This window comes from Mesoplodon densirostris, chromosome 5, assembly GCF_025265405.1.
Source record: "Mesoplodon densirostris isolate mMesDen1 chromosome 5, mMesDen1 primary haplotype, whole genome shotgun sequence".
Taxonomy (NCBI): domain Eukaryota; kingdom Metazoa; phylum Chordata; class Mammalia; order Artiodactyla; family Ziphiidae; genus Mesoplodon; species Mesoplodon densirostris.
The window spans coordinates 23166066-23185686 of record NC_082665.1 but is presented as its reverse complement, the minus strand read 5'-3'; the positions used below and the strand labels follow the sequence as shown (position 1 = coordinate 23185686).

Genomic DNA, 19621 nt, shown 5'->3' with positions numbered 1-19621 from the left:
CATAATACAGAGAAACATGACAAAGTAAAGACTAAAACAAAATTCTAGAGATCAAGAAAAATGTCAAGTGAAAAAGACATTGGTTTGGATTAACAGAAGATTAGATACTGCAGAAGAAAAGTCTAGTAAAATCAAAGACAGAAAAATACAATTTATCCAAATGAAACATAGACAAGAAGAAAACATACATATACTTAGAGCAGTCCTGTGTCTTTTTCATGCTTTGAGTGAGTGTTGGCCAAAGAAGGCTCAGAACAGGGTCCTTATTTGTCTCACTAGATAGAGCAAAGAAAGAATGTTCCCAAAATATTTTGTATTTCTTCACACTGTAGTTTTTCCTTTACAGAACATGTTGTAGGAATTTGTATAAAGATATACTATAGGAAAAGGATAATAACTATTAACATTGATTATATACTATGTGTCAGGCATTTTTTAAACATTTCATTTAATATTATTGTACTAATTGCTGTTGCATATTGTGCTTTTTGCTTTGCAAAAATCTTTCATTTGTCTCTAATTTGGACAAGATTGCCAAACCGCTGAGACATTTGTTACTAACTACATCACAGAGTATAATAACAGTTATCATATATCTAGCACTGAGGTTACACAAACTTAAGTAATTCTAACCAGACCTAGGGAAAAGCAACAAAAGTTATGTACTGTGTATTAGCCAACTTGCACTGTGATAACTCTGCAAAATAATGACAGCAAAACCTCAGAGCTTTCAATACAAAAATCTATGGGTTTGTAAGTAGGCTGTAGCAGCATGCTCTAGACTTTAATTTGGGTTCTGCTCTGCTCTGTATGTTCTAACAATTGAAAAAATCGGATGAAGGAACACATCCCATCTTGGTTATGCTGTTTAAAAATTACCATGATAAAATGTGTGACATATATTTAAAACAAACACTGGAGAATGGTATAATGAAACCCCACGTTCTAACACAGCCTCAGTTATTATCAGTGTTATGCCATTCCAATTCTAATATTTTTAGTATTGCACTTCATCTGTTTTCCAATTGGTTATGTTTATGTTATAAAGAAAAACATTTTAAAATCTGAATTAAAAAGACATTGAACCAAACCTATGGCTTTTTCAAAGCTTTGAAACAATGGAGTCTATATTTTAGTCATTATGTTACTTCCAGAGCAGTATGGTGTAATAATGTGATATCAATATTCACAAGGTAAGTTCAATTATGTGCATAAATCATCACAATACACCTGACCATCTTATAATAAATGTTGAATAGGAAGAATTTCAGTGTATAATGTGCCTGCTTCTTTCAGACTTCCTTTCTATCTTCTCATTTTTGTGTGCCATGAAACTAAATTTTAGCTCAAGATAGAACGTAACTTTTAGATTTAAGTTTCTTCTTGGCTTCTTTATACCTTATTGATTTTTTAATAAGGAGTTTTATTTCTTTGCTTATTTTCCATTATGAAGGATATGCAGAAAAATTGGAAATTCAGAAACAATAGCGGTCAACCTATTTTTCATGGTTTCTTAACCTTGGGGAAAGCAATGATATTTTAAATGGATCGAAAACCTACTGGCTTTCTACGCTAGGCACATATTTATGGCTAGAATTCCTGTGTCCTGAGTTTTCTGAACAACACTGATATCAAATATTTTGTTCTATTATCTTCATATTTGATTAAAATTGCACATACACTCAAGAAACAACAAAAAAATAAGTATCTTGTCATTCAGAGTCAACAACGGTGTTGCCAAAATTAAAATGATCAGCCGTACTACAAGCACATTCCTCTCCTAATTTATTTGCTTAGAACTCCAATCACAATGAATGACCATAAGTAATAGTGATATAGACATGGGGTCAGGATACTTAATACAGCTTTAAATAATATATACATTTTGGAAATGATACATAGTCATTAGAATCCACAAATTTAAAACCATTGAATAGTGACACAGATCCTATGTCTGTATAAAGCCTACAAGACAAGGATTTTGACACCAAAGTCATGGCATTTGAGCAAGGAACGTACTTCTGATGAAGGGCAGGATCAAGGATACAGCCAAACCATCCACAAATGTAGTGGCAATTACAGATAAATTCAATATCTAGGGATTTGTTATTAGTATTATGGATGAAATAAAATATAAATCTCATTATTTGGCAATTTAATCATTTATATGTGAAATGTTTTATCATTTATTATTTATTTAGTAATTTTGCTGTCCTATAGTAGCTTTTCATCCTAATTTTAATTTTGTTTTTTACTGAATATCTTACATATTTTCATTGATAAAATATTATAAATATTTTATAATGTTATAAATAAATAACTGGCATGTGGTTCAAGGAATCATGAGAAAAGTCTAGCAACAATAATGCATTGTTAAGTAAGAAGATAGGAGAGGTGCCATTTCCCTTTGAGACAGAATGCCTTTGGACCTCACAATGAAATGGATATTGTGTAAACTCACATATTTATCATTTAGATCTGGATATCAGATGTTTTGTGCCAATTTATTTGCCAACTACTTAACAGGGGCTGAGCTCTTTTCAAATATTCAAGTCATTAATCTTCCTCATAATACTATAAAGGCTGTACTTTTAAAGCCATTATACAGAGTGAGAAACTGAGGTACAGCTAAATTAAGTAGTTGACTCCAGGTTACAAAGCTTATAGATGGCACAAACAGGATGTAAAGTTTCCCATTTGGTTCTGTAGTCTCTGGTCTTACCTACTATCAAGGTAAAGAAGGCAGCACGCACAGACACCAATACAAAATATTCAAGTCACATTCTGAAAACCAGCATTTTAACAATTATCAGTTGGAATTCACCTTTTCTAATTTTTTAAGTTAAAATCTCTGAAAAGTTTATTCTGCTTTGGGCCTGATTATCATAGCATTTTAATTTCAAATAGTAAAGTACTGGGTATATAATATGGAAAATAATGTCTGCTGGTTATTAAAATATGATTTGTTATGGTCAAATGTGAATATATGCATATATATGTATAATTTTATATATCTACAGCAATCTACAAATAATGAATCAGATTTCTCATCCAGGGATCTGTGACAGAAACTTGAAAATATCCTTTTCCTCCTTTCTTCCATCACCAGCTCCCATCTAAACATTCACTGAATGCTGTGGATTCTTCCTCAGTATGTTTCTAGAATTCACTCACTTCTCTCCATCTCATCTACCTCTACCTTTTCCCAGAACACTATCATTGCAGTATGTTTCTTGGTGTTTTCTCTTCCCCCTTTAAAAATTATTCTCTACCCTGAGGCATGAATGATGCCCTCAAACAACAAATGCATTCTCCCTACTCTTTTGCCTGAAACCTTGCCTGTCCTTTCCAGTTCTTTATAGAACACTCATTCTTTCTTTTGGCTTTAATTTTTAATATTTTCTAATATATAATTCACACAACATGCAATTTACCTATCAAAGGGTAAAATTAAATAAATTTCCTTTTAGTATATTCACAGAGTTGTGCAGTCATCAATGCAATAAATTTGGGGACATTTTCATCACCTCAAAAACAAGTCCTGCTCCACTTGACTGTCACTCCCCTGTCACCTGCCAGCCTTAGGCAATCACTTTTGTATCTATAGATTTGTCTGTTCTGGAAATTCTGTAAAAATGGAAGCATTCAAAATGCATACTTCGTTACTAACTTCTATTCACTTAGCATAGTGTTTTCAAGGTTCATCTATGTTGTGACTTGTGTAAGTACCTCATTTTTTTATTGACAAATAATATTTCATTATATAGAAGTTGTACATTTTATTTATCCATGCATTAGTAGATGGATATTTGTGTTGCTTTCACTTTTTGGATTTATTAATAATCCTCTTATGGACATTTATGTAGTACATGTTTTTGTGTGGACATAGATCTTTAATTCTCTTGGGAGTGTAATGGCTGAATCATACGGTAACTCTGTGTTTAACATTTTGAGTACCTGTCAGACATTTTATCAAAAGCACCTGCACCGTTCTACATTCCTATCACGTGTGCATTAAAGTTCCATTTTCTCCAGATCCTATCCAGTGCTTGTTATTACCTGTCTTTTTGTTTATAGCCATCCCTGAAGGAATGAGGTAGTATGGAGTTTTGGTATGCATTTTCATGATGACTAAGGATGTTGAGCATGCTTTCATGTTTTTGTCAATGTTGCTTTGACTTTTGAGGCTCTTTGTGACATTCTTGTCTGTCTACCCAGCCACTTCACGTCTTACCTCCCTCCAACTTATATCGGATATGCCAGCTCTAGGTAGCTTCTTTCAACTCTTTGAACATGTCATTTTCCCCTCTAGTCCAGACCTATGTAGTTCCCATTTCCTTCCTAACTTTCCTACTATTTACTTGGCCAGGGCTGACTTCATGGATATGTGACATGTACAGTTGCACAGAGCCCAACACTCAGAAGGGCTCTGCATTGGGTTTAAAGTGCTGCTGTGGTTGTCTTCAAATTCATAGTAACTTTTGAACAAAAGACCTCACATTTCAGTTTTCAGTGGGCCCTGCAAATTACGCAGCCAGTCTGGTGCCTTACTTAACCTTCAGGACCCTGTTTAGGCAGAAATATCTGCAAGTAATTGTTCCTCACCTCTGTAGACTTTACTAGGTGTTCTTCTTTAATTTCATCTATGTCAGATGAAATTTATGATTTTCCTCTAAGCCTTTTAACCTTTGAGACTAAAGGCTTTGCCTTTCTTATCCATCTTTCTGTCCTCAGAACCCAGCAGATTGCTGGTCACATAGTTATGGTACAGTATGTAACTCAGCCACATAGTTATGTCCCAGCTAGTGAGCCATATGGCAAAAGTAATTCAGAATATGAACTCCTGGGCCAGACAGCCTGAGCATCCCACTGTTATCACTTATAAGCTGTGTGGGACCTGGGCAAGTTATCTAATGTTTCTGTGCCTCATTTTGCTCATCTTTAAAATGGGGATGATATTAGTCCCCATCTCATAGCACTATTATGAGGATCATAGCAGTGTTATGAACTAATAAATGTAAAATATTTAGTATGTATCTAACTATCACCTATTGTATGTATTAGCAGCTATTCATTCCTATATTCAATTCCTACTGTTGAATAAATTACTGACTGTATGTGCCAAGAGAAGAAAAGGGTCCTAGAACCAGTGAAGAAACTACAAAACTTAAGGAATTTTATTGGACATATTACTCTTTGTTTCATCAATTTACATTGCTAGGAGGAATGGTAATTGTACAAAAGTTTATTTTATGACATCAAAATAGGAGTACACTTAGGAAGGCGGGATCAAGCCCAGAGGAAAAAGACATTAAAACTAAGAGTAAATATAGAACTCTTATAAGAGCAAAACAATATTTCTGCTTAAATTTCTTTGCAGAAATTAGTGAATGTAATGAAACTTTATCATGATTTTGAGAAGTCAGTTTGGGTAAATTAATGCCAATAATGTTTGGAAAGAGTCTGCTTTCTTTTTTTATACATTTAGCAGTTATGCCTTGCTGCTACATCTATGTATTTGAAGCTGTTTAATTTACATTCAATAGAGATTTAATGCCATTGCAAATAATGCAAACATAATATATAATAAAAAGAATTGCTCCCCCAAAACTGCATAGCATACAATGAGAAAAAAATAACATATAGTCAAAGGGTACAAATGTGTTGTGTGTCTGCATGTGTCTTGGGTCCTGCACATGTTCTCTATCAGTCTGTCCAATGTCAGGAGAGTCCATGTTCTCACAGTCTCTTCTCTGCACCTACTGGGTTCTCTCAGTTCTCTCATAAGCCTTCTGGTGGCATATGCCCAGAATTCTCTCTACAACACTGCCCCTCTTTCACCATTTCCAGATCCCAATCCACACTTCGGTTTAACAAGGAACATACCTCTGACTCTAACCCATCCCTCCATTAACACCCCCAAAATGAAACTGTGGTGTTCCCACATGGTATTTTTGAGTTTATTTGTATTATATCTTAGAAGTAATATCTGTCTTCTCGGTTAAACTTAAATTCCATAAAGAGCGGAAATTATTCTATTTTGCTCAGCTTATATCCCCAGCGCCTGGATGCTTATTGTGAAACAATTGCACATATATAGAAAAAATGTTGAGTAAGTGACATGATCCACAATTTTCTCAAAAGGCCAAAGGGTCAATGACTCTAAAAAGGTTCAAAGACAAGAGTGTGAGGAAGAAGAAAGAAAGGAATACTGCCCAACTCAGATGGGTTGTGTACTACAGTTGGATCCCAAATTTGGCACTAAATGTCTAGTTAGGTAAAGCTACAAAAATAAACATGACACATTATATAAATTCAAATGCCCAACAATTAAAATTTACAACAAAATATTTATGTTTGAACTAAACTGAAGATGGTAGTTATCACATAGAAATTTGATTAAGGGATTATTGAAAGCACAATAAACTCTATAAATAATCATTTTATCAATATATTTTTCTTTTCAGATAAAATAGACTTTATTTTTTTATTTTTATTTTTTTTACATCTTTATTGGAGTATAACTGCTTTACAATGGTGTGTTAGTTTCTGCTTTATAACAAAGTGAATCAGTTATACATATACATATGTTCCCATATTGAAATACTATTCAAGCAGCTCTTAAGCTGACCTTCCAGAAAGGCAAAATATATAATATCAAGTTAAATTCCAGAGAGTCCTTCTGTAAAGGATTGGAATAATAATGTACAGTCAGACACTTTCTAATCATGTTAATGCAGTGATAGAAACTGAAAATACTAGATGGAGAGCTAATACACCCATTAACCTGTCTCAATCAAATATCAGGTGTCTTAAATGAATCTTCAGTAGGTGGTGAATCAAAGTCAAGATATAATGAATTTTCTTTCAGATATGTGTAATGCCTTTTTGTAGCACAAAGAGAAAGATGTCCTTTGGAATGTCAGAAATGAGAAGAAATGACTTTGGTCTTCTAGTCAATGTATATTGTGCATTATTACAAAGCCAATGTCAACTCTGAAAATGACTTACAATTTCTCAATGAATCACACACATTCCAGAAGAAATTCTATTCTTCTGGTATTTCTATTACTTTTAGATATATTATTAAACACTTTTAAATAAAACCATTTTTACTAATAGCATGCTAACTTTACACACACGGATAGTTTTCCACAAATCAAAAACCATATCATAATAACAAAAGTACCTGTTGATTTTTAAGGTGGGTAAATTTACTTTTTAATGTACAAAAGAACAATATTTTCCCTAATGAAAGAAGGAACAGTTTGCTTCACATCATTATTAACGCATCTCTTGTCACATTCTAATTAAGGTATTAAATGTCACGTTTTTAATCCATAGTAAAGTATAGCTGAAGTATTACATTTCCTTTATTCAATTATATGTACATTTCACTATAACTTAATTTGCTTTATAAAAATTTTAGAATGTAATGATTCTGTCCTAGGTACTAGTCCAGGTGAGTTTCACACAAAGTACCATAAAAATATTCTCGCATTTGTACAACTATAATATCAAACTGCAGGATAAAATCTGAAGTTCCAGTAAGAATAGAAAAAGCAATGTGTCCCAAGAAAAGCACAGGGACATTATATATGTATGTATAGCAGTCAACCAGGGATTATTTTGAAAATAAATTGACATCTGGCCAAGAAATTGAAAGAATGATGGTAGAATACTTCTGTGTAAATATGGAAGAGATAAAGGGGGAAAGATTTGAGAAAGATGTGTGAAGGCTGCTTAGAAAACACAAGACATTCATGACAATACAAATAATTCACATTAAATGGAATCCAAATTAACAGTATCCAAATTTTAAACTGTGCTTAAACAGAAAGGTAATACCATATGGAAGTCCGTAAGCATCAGGCTAATAGATTGGGGTTTTATTTGGGAGGCAATACAATGTTATTTGTAATTATAGGGTATGAGGTCCAGGGATGTGAAACCTTCATAAAGTTGTTATGAGAAATAAAAGTTTGTTGTAAAAAAAAAGACTTATTCTTAGTTACACAAGAAATAATTTCTGCAGCTGGAATGAGTTTTTGCTAAGAGAAACGTAGGAAATAGCATAATGTTGAAGGCTTTTGCAGAGTCAGGGAGTCTTTTTCGGTCACATTCAGCCTGGATGTGATTGTTCTCTCTGAAATCCAGAGACGCCTGTCAATATCCTTCTGACTTACCAGCACAACTAAATGTAGAGGCAGAGAGCAGATAGGTCTATGGAAACACAGTTGCTGAAAATTGGAAATCATAATGTCGAGCAAGATGATAAACTGAGATTTATCATTATTCAGAATATAAATAGATGAATAAATGTTCAGCAACTGATCCAAGACTGAGGACATGGTATAGCATGGGGCATGGGAAAGAATTAGTATCATTCATGGAAAGACACCTGGGAGAGGGCAGGTGATGCTGGGTAAGGCATGATGTATTCATCTGCACATGCTAGTTTGAGATATATATCAAATGGACTTGCCCTGCACGTGATATGTAGCTCTAGAAACTACATACTACCTATGTAGTTATGTAGCTCCAGGGAAAGAAGGATCCTGGGTGGAGAAAGAGTGACTAGAGATCATCAGTGTAGATGTGGGCGGGGGTAAGAGTGCCTAAATGGATTGTATTGACTGAAAAGACACTAGAGTCCAGGACAGAATACAGAGGGCGTGAGGAAGAGAGGAGGCTGTAACCAAAACCAAGCCCAAGGAAACTACAACCAAAACTGGGAGAAAAATCAGGATCATGTGGGTGTCTTGAAAGCCAAGGGAAGTCGGCACACAAGAAAGGAAGGGTATAGTTCAATAGGATTTAATGATGAACAGAGTTGCAATGAGATAAGAACCAAAGAATACCTATTTAGTTACGGAACAGCAGCTAGTTACCTTGTATAACAATTGGCCATTTTGCTTTTGGGTTTATTCATTCTGATTTTTAACTTCTGTGGATTCTTACATTTTGTTTTCTTTTCTTTCAATTAAGTAAATGGGTTTGGCAGCTGACCATCTTAAAAATTGGCAGAAGAGAATACCCTTCTGCTTGAAATCTTCACCTTACTATTTCTTTAGCAATACTTGGGAGGTGGGGAACATATTTTTGACATAGAAATCTTGATCTAAGTTACATAATACATCCCTAATATGCTTTTGTTTATTTCTTTGTTTTTGAAGACCATTTTCCAGATAGTGAATTATGAGTGAGTGAGAGGATTGTATAATGATTGCATTCTTATATAAAATTAAAAAGCACACAAAGTAACCATATTTTGCCCCAATCAACATGTTTGAAAAAAAGCTTTAAGATAGTCTTTTAATATTAATAAAGGAATAGTTAAACATCATTTTAATAATGCAAAGTACACACATGTATTGAAATTTGCAAAACCAAATCAAATCTGTCATATAGAAAATTAAACAACCATTATACTGTTTATAATAACATACATATTTCAATTGAATGTATGATATACAATATTTTGTTGAACACTAAAACCTCAAATATTAAAAAGAATCAATTCAATAATGGTAGAGTAGATGTTTCCAATGAGTTATAAAGTGCTAAAAGTTCACTATATTTCTTGATAGTACAGAGTAAAATTCAATGAATAAACTATTCTTGTTTTAAATATGTGTGCTATAAAGGTATTTGATTTAAGAAAATTCTATAATTATGTTGCACACAATAATTCTTATTTGAAATATAATCTATATGTTATTGGATTATAAGCAATTCCTTGATTTGAGTCATATTTGTGGAGTTAAGTGCTTAATAATTTCCATATTTTTTCCAATGCCTTCCTAAGAATGCTGTGTTTTTAATAGTGTATCTATGATGCATATGGTACCAATTATGCTTATGAGCAATGCTGTTGCATTCATCCAAAACTGAAAAGTATAAATTCCTCTTAAAGTCTTTAATTTTCATACATCTTGATATATCCTCCTTATGTAGTGAAATAGAAAACTAAAATACAGCAGGAATATCATTTTCACTGGTAGGTTTTAACCAGAATTGAATAGGCATTATTATCATTTTGCTATGTTTGTGAAGAACACAATTGAAAGACAACAAAATCCTTCCTAGAAGAACATACTAGCTTTATAAAAAGCAAAAAACATAGTAAATAAAAGAGGTTGATAAAACTTATGTTTACATTTTTACTACTTACAAGTCAGTGTTCTTATAAGCAAGTGGGCTGGTAAAATGGATTAGCTAAAAACAGTAAAGTACAAATAAACACTGCTTTTTTGAAATAAAAAATGAATACAGGTAAGAGTTTATTTTCATTTATTGTGTCTATGATAAATGCAATATGTTTCATCATCATTTTATACAAAATAAGCATAATTTTTTTCTTTTTCCTGAATCAATGTAAACAGAGCCCAGACGGACGTATCGAAGTCAGAGGGCAGCACAGAAGCTCATCACTGCATATTAAAGATGTGAAGTTGTCAGATTCAGGGAGATATGACTGTGAAGCTGCAAGTAGAATTGGAGGGCACCAAAAAAGCATGTACCTTGATATTGAATGTAAGTTATTTTCATTTTGTATGTTTATTAAAACAACTTTTCTGCTTTGAAAAACATGTATTTTCGTGGGAAAATCAAAATACAGTAGTTCATGTTGCAGTATTTAATGCATAACTTTAAAAGGAACGCAGCCAAAGTCAGTTATTAGAGACATCTAGTGGCGGTTATGGGAGATTTCATAGTGCTATGTATTTGATGGTATTAATGCTGCTTATCCTGAAAATTGTGGCCTTTTATTACACAGTGTTTAACCCAAAGCGCAATGTAAACTGAATTATATTAGTTATCAGTAATTGATCAACATCACCTTAGATTTTTATCTGTGTATTCCTAATATTAATGGTCCTGTGTTTCACATATGTAGTGAGAATTTCATTTCTCATTTCAAGTTGTTTTGTTTAATTATTTTACATCCTTATAAGTTATTGTATAGTATTTAAAATACAGTACTTAGGATACTCTATTTTTCAAGGGCTGATTGCTAACAAACTATAAGTTGTTTTTTGATCACAGATGCACTCGTCCTGTGCTGTTAAAGTCTTGCATATTGGTTTATTCAGCTTTTTCTGGAATTTCTCTCTAAGTAGCATTTTAACTGCATGCCACAAATAGTGATATGTTGTCTTTCTCTTGGCTTTCAGTTGAAAATATTTTTTATATTTCTTTGTGATTTCATCACTGGTCAATAGTTATTTATGAAGATATGTTTAGCTTCCAGATATTTATTGTTTTCATAGATATTTTGCTGTTATTTATTTCTAATTTAATACAGTTGTGCTTAGAAAACACACTCTATATGATTTTGATTGTTTTCATATTTATTGAGGTTTATTTACTGTCCCAGCATATGATCTACCTAGTGAATACATAATGTGTACTTGAAAAACATATGTATTCTGCAGATATTGTGCTCTATAAATATACATTAGATCAAGATGGGTGTTAGTGTTCTTTCATCTTCTGTGTCTTTACTGAATTTGTTTTGTTCTATTAGAGTGATGGTTGTTAAAATCCTCCACCATGATTGTGAACTTTTTTCTCTCTCTTTAATCCTGTTGATTTTTGCATCATATATTTTGAGGCTCAGTGACACAGTACACATTTATAGTTATCTTCTCTTAGTTCCCTATTGTCGCTATAACTAATGACCAAGAATTTTATTGCTGTAAACAACACAATATATTATTTTAAGTTCTTGAAGTCAGAGGTTGGAAATGATTCTCACTGGGATAAAATCAAGTGTCCGTAGGGTTATGTTCCTTTATGGAAGCCCTACAGGAGATTCCCTTTTCTTGTCTTTTCCATTTCTAGAATCTGCCCACCTTCCTTGGCTTGCAGTCTCCTTCCGACTTCAAAGCCAGCTTTGGCAGATTGAGTCTTTCTCACATCGTATCACTTTGACTCTGCTTCCTTCTTCACATCTTCTCTATATTTGACTTCCCTGCAATTACATTGGACCCACGTTGGGTAATCCAGGATCATTCTCTCAACTCAGCATCGTAACTTAATCACAGCTGCAAAGTTCTTTTTCCCATGTGAAATAACATGCTCAAAAGGTCTGGAGATTATGATGTGAATATCACTGGGGGGTCATTATTCTCTCTCCCATATATGTCTTCCTCATGAATTATTCATTTTCTGCACTAATCTCTGACTCAATGTACTTTAATGTTCAATATCTGTTCAAGTTCTCTCAGTTAATTATCTGACACTTTACATTAAATATAGAAACCTGACAACCATATAGGTGCTTTTACAAGGGCTCCACACTGATCTTTTTTTTATTATTAATATCATATGTATTATATCTGTATTCATATTAATTGAGAATCTCACCAGAAATTATGATGATTTTTCTTTTAAGAATTATAGATATAGTAAGGAACTGAAGAGGAAAAAAATGTTACTTACCCATCTCTTTACCATTTCCTTTTACTCTTCCTCCATCCTTAAAGGTTCAGATTTTCCTCTGATATTATTGTCCTCCAGTCTGAAGGAATTTCTTCCCCATTTATTGTAGAGCATATTTGTTGGGGATAGAGTCTATTATTTTTTTTTAATTTTCATCTGAAAATGTTCTCTCTGTCATTCCTGATGAAATTTTTTTTCCCCTGGAAAGAATTCTGGGTTGTCATTTCTTTAAAGATATGGCTCCACTGTCTTCTAGCCCCCTTGGTTTCTGATGATAAATCCATGGTAATTTGAATTGTTTACCCCTTCTATGCCATGTGTCTTTTTTAAATTTTTTTTAAATTTTTTTAAATTTATTTATTTTTGGCTGCGTTGGGTCTTTGTTGCTGTGCGCGGGCTTTCTCTAGCTGCGGCTAGTGGGGGCTACTCTTCGTTGCGGTGCGCAGGCTTCCCATTGTTGTGGCTTCTCTTGTTGTGGAGCATGGGCTCTAGGCGCACGGGCTTCAGTAGTTGTGGCTCATGGTCTCAGTAGTTGTGGCTCACAGGCTCTAGAGAACAGACTCAGTAGTTGTGGTGCATGGGCTTAGCTGCTCCGTGGCATGTGAGATCTTCCCGGACAAGGGTTTGAACCCATGTCCCCTGCATTAGCAGGTGGATTCCTAACCACTGCACTTCCAGGGAAGCCCATGTGTCATTTTTCTAAAGCTGCTCTCAAGATATTTTATTCATCTTTGTTATTCATAGCTTTGACTAGGATATACCCAGGTATGGTGTTCTTTGGGTTTATCCTGTTTGAGGTATACTGAATTTCTTGAATCTGTAAATTTATATTTGTCAATATATTTGGCAGTTTTGTATCATATGTCTTCAAACATTTGTCCTGTCCTAATCTCTTTTTCATCTCTAGGACTTTACTTACACACATTAGACTTTTTGGCTCAAAGATCTCTGAGATACTGTTCAGTTTTATATATTTTATTTCTCATTGTTCTTCAGATTAGATGATTTCTGTTGTTTGCTTTTCAAGTTGACTGATTCTTTATGGCATCATTTCTTTTCTGCTACTGAGTCCATCCAGTGAGGTTTTTGTTTTATTTAAGATATTAAGTTTTTAGCTCTAAATTTCTAATTTTGTTCTGTTTTATATTTTTTGTTTCTCTGCTGAGATTTCTTATATATTCATTAATTCTATATGTGTTTTTTCTTTACCTCATGTAATATAGTTAAATTAGCTGCTCTAAAATCTCTATCTGTTAGATTCAACATCTGAATCATCTTAGGATGTGCATACGTTAATTGTCTTTTCCCTTTAGAATTGGTCATATTCTCCTGGTTTGTTGAATGCTGAGAAATATTGCATTGTGTTCTGGACACTGTAAATATTATGTTGTGCAGACTCTGGGTCTTGACAACCATATGGAAAAAAAGTATTTTTAAGTAGATAATCACCTCTAAGTTCTGTGTTGCCTCCTGTAATCAGGGATTCACATCTCAGAGTTGATTTCTTAATGTCTTTGCTATACATTTTTGTATCTGCTCTATGCATGCCAAGCTCAGATTTTAGGCTGAGATTTCTGTGGTTTTATATACAGAATTATGGCATCTCCTTCTCTGACTCCTGTCTGGTATTACCCCCACAGTATTCAACCTGTATGGCTTCTTTCCAGAATACCCTCTATATTTCTGGATGTGTTTTAGGTCCAGAATCACTTCGACGCTCCTTATCTAGTACCTGCTCTCTAGACAAACAGTGAGGGTGAACAACAACAACCACAACAACAACAAAAAAAAGAAACTAGTTTTCATTCCCCTCCACAATCCCTGATTTTGTTTACTTTCCCGAAGCCTTAGGGTAGTCTTGATGTTGTTTTGCTTGATTTGTGCTATTTCTATTCCTTTTAATTATTACCAGTAGGGGAGTTGGGCTATCACAGTCTTGTCCTGCCATTATGGAAAGAGAAAGGTATATATATTCTGTTTTTAAGAAAACTTTGTCATAAGAATTTTTAGTTTCCCTAGCTCCTGGAAACAAGAGTATGAATGTCTTAGTTTCAGTTTTCAGCAATTTTTAATTTATTTCCTCCCTTCATTTTTTTTCAAATTTTATTTTTATTTTCATAATCATACATCCTTAAAGAAACCATTACCCTGATCAAAAGATTGTTCAGTTGCAAAGTCCTGAAAAGTAAGAAGTTGATCTTCTTTTTTCTCCTGCTGTGTATCAATCTTCTGTGTAGTCAATTTTATTTTTTTTTGAAATTTTTATCTATACCCACACTTAATCTACCTAGAAAGTATTGTAAGTTCTGCATATGTGAATCCTTTCAAATTTTAAATTGAGAGATAAGGGATTTTCCTAGAGGTCTAGTGGTTAGGATTCCCCGTAGCCTGGGTGCAATCCTGGTCAGGGAACTGAGATCCTGCAAGCCCTGCAGCGTGGCCAAAAAAATAATAATAATAAAAATAAATTAAAACTAAATAAATAGATAGATAGGATGTCTTTAGCTGAGTTTTGGAGTTTTGAGGTTCAGAATTTTAATAGTATCCTTTACCTATAAAGGGAATAATTCTCCTGATATAGGCTGAATTTCATGTGAAGCAAAGGAAAATGTTTTATATTTTAAGATTAATAAACACACTATCAAACTTTATTCGTTCATTCTATTGACATGTTTCCTTTTTTGTTTTTTCAATCTTTAAATGAAAGGAGTTTCTTTTGTGGATTTAACCTATACATGAATCCTATATTTATGCTATGGCCTCTTGTTTTCTCCCCATGATGAATCTCTTAAATATCTGTTACAAATTACTTGAACATCTCTGACAGTCTAGCTTCCTCTTTGATTAACCCAGACTCTTACAGTATTGTTTCATATGCCTTACTCAAGATGCTCTATTTTTCACAATCAAATTTACTGATGGATTCCAGAACGCTGGGAGCCCAGCTCACTTTTCAAACTTTATGTTACATTTAGCAAGATATAATTTTGCCCATATATGTGCCCAACCTCTACTCTATTGTAGGTAATGAGATTATTACCTTCTAGGTACTTACTACAATTTATTAAAATTGAATAATGTAAAAAATGCTTAAAGTGGATGAATATTATGATGAAAATTTATTATGTTATATAAATATTCTAGTAAAAGATAAATTTATACTTAAGTAGAAAATAAAATAATTATTCATCTTAATATAATTAATAACTAAAATTCAGATTTTATTCATGTGGTAGGAGCAGAGTAAATGCCGTTATGTTATCTTTTGTCTATAGTTATTATTATTTTTGAGTATGGAATTAAATAATCGTTTGGAACATGTGACCATGGTTGTAATTTAAAATTTAGCCTGTTCTTCTTTTTCACTTGTAAGTAACTTCCTTGTTAGTGTCATTGTATTATGAAGGTCGGAACACTTTTTTATGCCTGCAATGCTACTATTTGTAAAATATCTTATTATCTTCTCATATGAAGATTAGTAGAAATTTTGGTTGGATAGGGCAACATAACAACCATGATAAATACTTAGCTTATCAAATACGCTTATTTCTTGATAATTAAAGCCTGTGTTGTTATAAAATAGGATATTTTATTTAGTGACAAATTTATAGTAGTAATAACAATTTAGTGCAATGGCATGTAATACCATGAAAAGTTATTGGTGTAAATAAATATTTGTATGTTAGAAATGGTAAGAATGTTTTTATTCTCCATCTTTGATTCAAAACAGTACAGAAATTATTAACATTACAAAGAAATTATACAGTGTCACAAAACATTTACCATTCTTTACTATGTGATTTAAGAAACTACAGCGTAATATTGTTAAGAATGAGTGGAAAAGAACTAAGCCATTTATAATTTGATACCAACCACATTTATTATAGTACCACTAAATTTAAGGTGCTTAGGAGATTATCCCTTTTTTTTTTTGTTCAAAACCTCTTTTGTGTTTCAGTTTAAGCAGACTCCTTGGCATCCTGCCAGTTCATTTTCAACATTCCAAAGGCATTACCCTTTCTAGGAAGCATGAGTTGAACTAAAGTTCCAATTTATAAAACAAAGGAGATAACAAGCATGTGATATGTAGTTGAATGCAATAAGTACCGATTACATAGTACATTTGATGGCAATTAGAATCAAGTTTTGTGAGTAGGTACTCATTACTTATTACCTATTAATTAGACTTAATTATTTTATGTGATTAATTTAACAATAACATGGTAAAAACGCCTGTTAGGAAATACTGAATTTTTCATTTACATTTTTTTCTCATTGAGCTCTCTGCACCTGCTTTTATTTCTTGTTAGAGATAATAGCAATATTCAAATGAATTTTCTCCTGTATAAAAGTTGTTAGCAATAAGAAACCTCTTAAGGATATAGAGATATTAATAACCTTATAACACATTTTCATGTTACTTCTAGACTTAACATGTATTCCATATAATTAATAAAACTTTGTTTTATTGCACAATTATTTCCTCAAGTTTTGCAGTCTTTCAAAATAACTAATTCCAGTAGCATGCTCTGCTACATGTACAGGATGAGGTAGGTAAGATGTGAGACCATGATTTTAACATTTAAAGAGAGTATCTCAATAACACTTAGGAAAACTCCTTGTTCATAGCAGACAAACATTTTATCTGTGATTAAAATCTTGTCTTATGAACCTACCCTATACACTCACCATAATACATTTAAATTGTTCAGACTTTAAAGAAGATGGCTTATTTACAGAAGTAAATTGGTTCTAATGTCAGCAATTATTTACATTTTATACCCTTCATGATAATTTCAAGGAACATCTGAAAGAAATATAAAGTCTATGTCTACATCCAGAAGATAAAAATAATAGATCATTAAAAGAGAAAGGTGAAAATATCTTTTACTGCTCACCTGTATTTTTTTAACCCAGACTTTGCATGGACCTCCTGGGGAAATTTGAAATATCACATTCTTTTTTTTTTTTTTTTTTTTTTTTTTTGCGGTACACGGGCCTCTCACTGCTGTGGCCTCTCCCGTTGTGAAGCACAGGCTCTGGACACGCAGGCTCAGCAGCCATGGCTCACGGGTCCAGCCACTCTGCAGCATGTGGGATCTTCCCAGACCGGGGCACAAACCTGTGTCCCCTGCATCGGCAGGCGGACTCTCAACCACTGCGCCACCAGGGAAGCCCTGAAATATCACATTCTTCATGTGTACAGATACTATAACTTACTCTAGTTTTATCACATTTTGTCTGTCTCTGACAGATATAATCTGATTCAGATTAAATTTTGTGAAAATGTATTTCAGAGATTATGATGATGAAAAGTTGTTAAGGAATTTTAGGAAATATCTAACCCTTGAGAGGATAAATCTTATAAATGAATCAATATCAGACAAACAAATGAAATAGTCATTGTGTTTAACTATTGGATTTATCACTACCTCTTGGCACCTACTTAACCTAATTGTCCAGAAATATCAATCTCTATATCCAGTTTGCCACAGCTTTCTGCCCTTCCTCTGGAATGAAGACCTTTCACAGTGATCCCAGTTCTCACTAGCACAGGGAATGTTCTAACTTGGGCAGCTGTAACTAAATATCTTAGACTAGGAGACTTTCACAGAACTATTTATTTCTCATTTTTCTGGAGGCTGGAAGACCAAGATCAGGATGCCAGAATAGTCAAGTCCCTGGTGAGCGCTCTTTTGCTGGTATGTCTTCACATGGCCTTTCCTTGGTGCATGCTCGCAGGAGATACACCTCCTCTATCTTCCTCTTTCACTAAAGGCATTAATCCCATGATGGTGATTTTACTCTCATGACTTCATCTAAAATTAATTACTTCCAAAGTCCCCACCTCCAAATACCATCACATGGAGAATTAGGGATCAATTGATCAATTTGGAGGAGATACAAAAATTCATTCATAGGAATGAGCTTTCTGTATTAGACAGAGAAGACCACCTCACAGATGGAACTAATGCAGAACTTCACAGGGTGAGGCTGCACATTGCAATCACATCATATCAAGCCTTTACTGACATCACTGAGTTGTGTCTTCTTGAAGATCCTGAAAACTGTGCTAAGACCTTGTGATAGACTGCTTACAGCCTGTCTTAGTCTGCTTGGGCTGTTATAATAAAATACCATAGACTGGGTGACTTATAAAAAACAGAAATTATTTTCTCACAGTTCTGGAGACTGGAAGTCTGAGATCAGGGAACCAGCATGTTTGGGTTCTGGTGAGGACCTTTTCCAGTTACCGACTGCTGTCTTCTACTTTATCCTCATAGGATGGAGAGTAGAGCAGAGGAAAAAGCTCTCTCCTGAGTCCTAAGGGGACTGATCCCACTCATGGTAGCTCCTCCCTATGACCTCATCTAATCCTGATCCCCTCTCCAAAGCCACAACTCCTATAACCATCACACTGCAACATATGAATTTTGTGGAGGCACAAACATTCAGCCCATAACAGGGCTCTCCCACCTTCCTCCCCCTCCTTAGGATGTGGTGCCAGTAGGTTTACCTTGCTGGACTTATTACCTGACACCATAGTCCAGAATAGTATGACCATCCAAAGTTAAGGTACTTAATTCTTGAAAAAGACCAGTCCAACAACTTGAATCCAATCTGCCAGAACTCTGTGGCCATAAATCCTTAAATCCTCTAAATTTCATTATCTAATTTCAGTGGAGCAAAGTCAAGGACAGCTTTTCTTCATACTGTCCATGGATTGTTGATACCTATCCATGGACTTATGCCAGCTCACAGTTTGTGATGATGTAAACTAGTTTTTTTTTTTTTTAATATTGGGCTTTACTAAAATAATGTTTAAATGTCATAGTATTATGAGCTATTCTTAAATTTTAATTAATCTGCTGGGTCTAATCCTAGGACATTGGTCAACTCATTTAAATTACCCAAGCTTTAGTGTCCTGATGTGTAAAGAGGAAAAGATGGATCTAAATTTATTATTTTATGAATTTAAGCATACTAAATTTAGGATCTTAATTATATTTTTTTTCATTCAACATTTATCAGGCATGTATTACACACCAAGCACTTTTTCAGGTGTTGAGTATGTAGAATTATAATAAAGCAAAGAAAAACACTTGACTTTATGAACGTTACATTCTAGCAAGGAAAATCAATGATACAAAAGACAAAATAGGGACTTTCCTGG

The 19621-nt window shown here is 33.6% G+C and overlaps 1 protein-coding gene across 1 annotated transcript in view; it reads left to right on the top strand.

Annotated features, from left to right (window-relative positions):
* Positions 1-19621, top strand: part of NCAM2 (neural cell adhesion molecule 2) — a 225875-nt gene that overhangs the window by 81439 nt on the left and 124815 nt on the right. Inside the window, 1 exon segment of the mRNA XM_060098789.1 lies at positions 10386-10536. Coding sequence (XP_059954772.1) covers positions 10386-10536 — 151 coding nt within the window.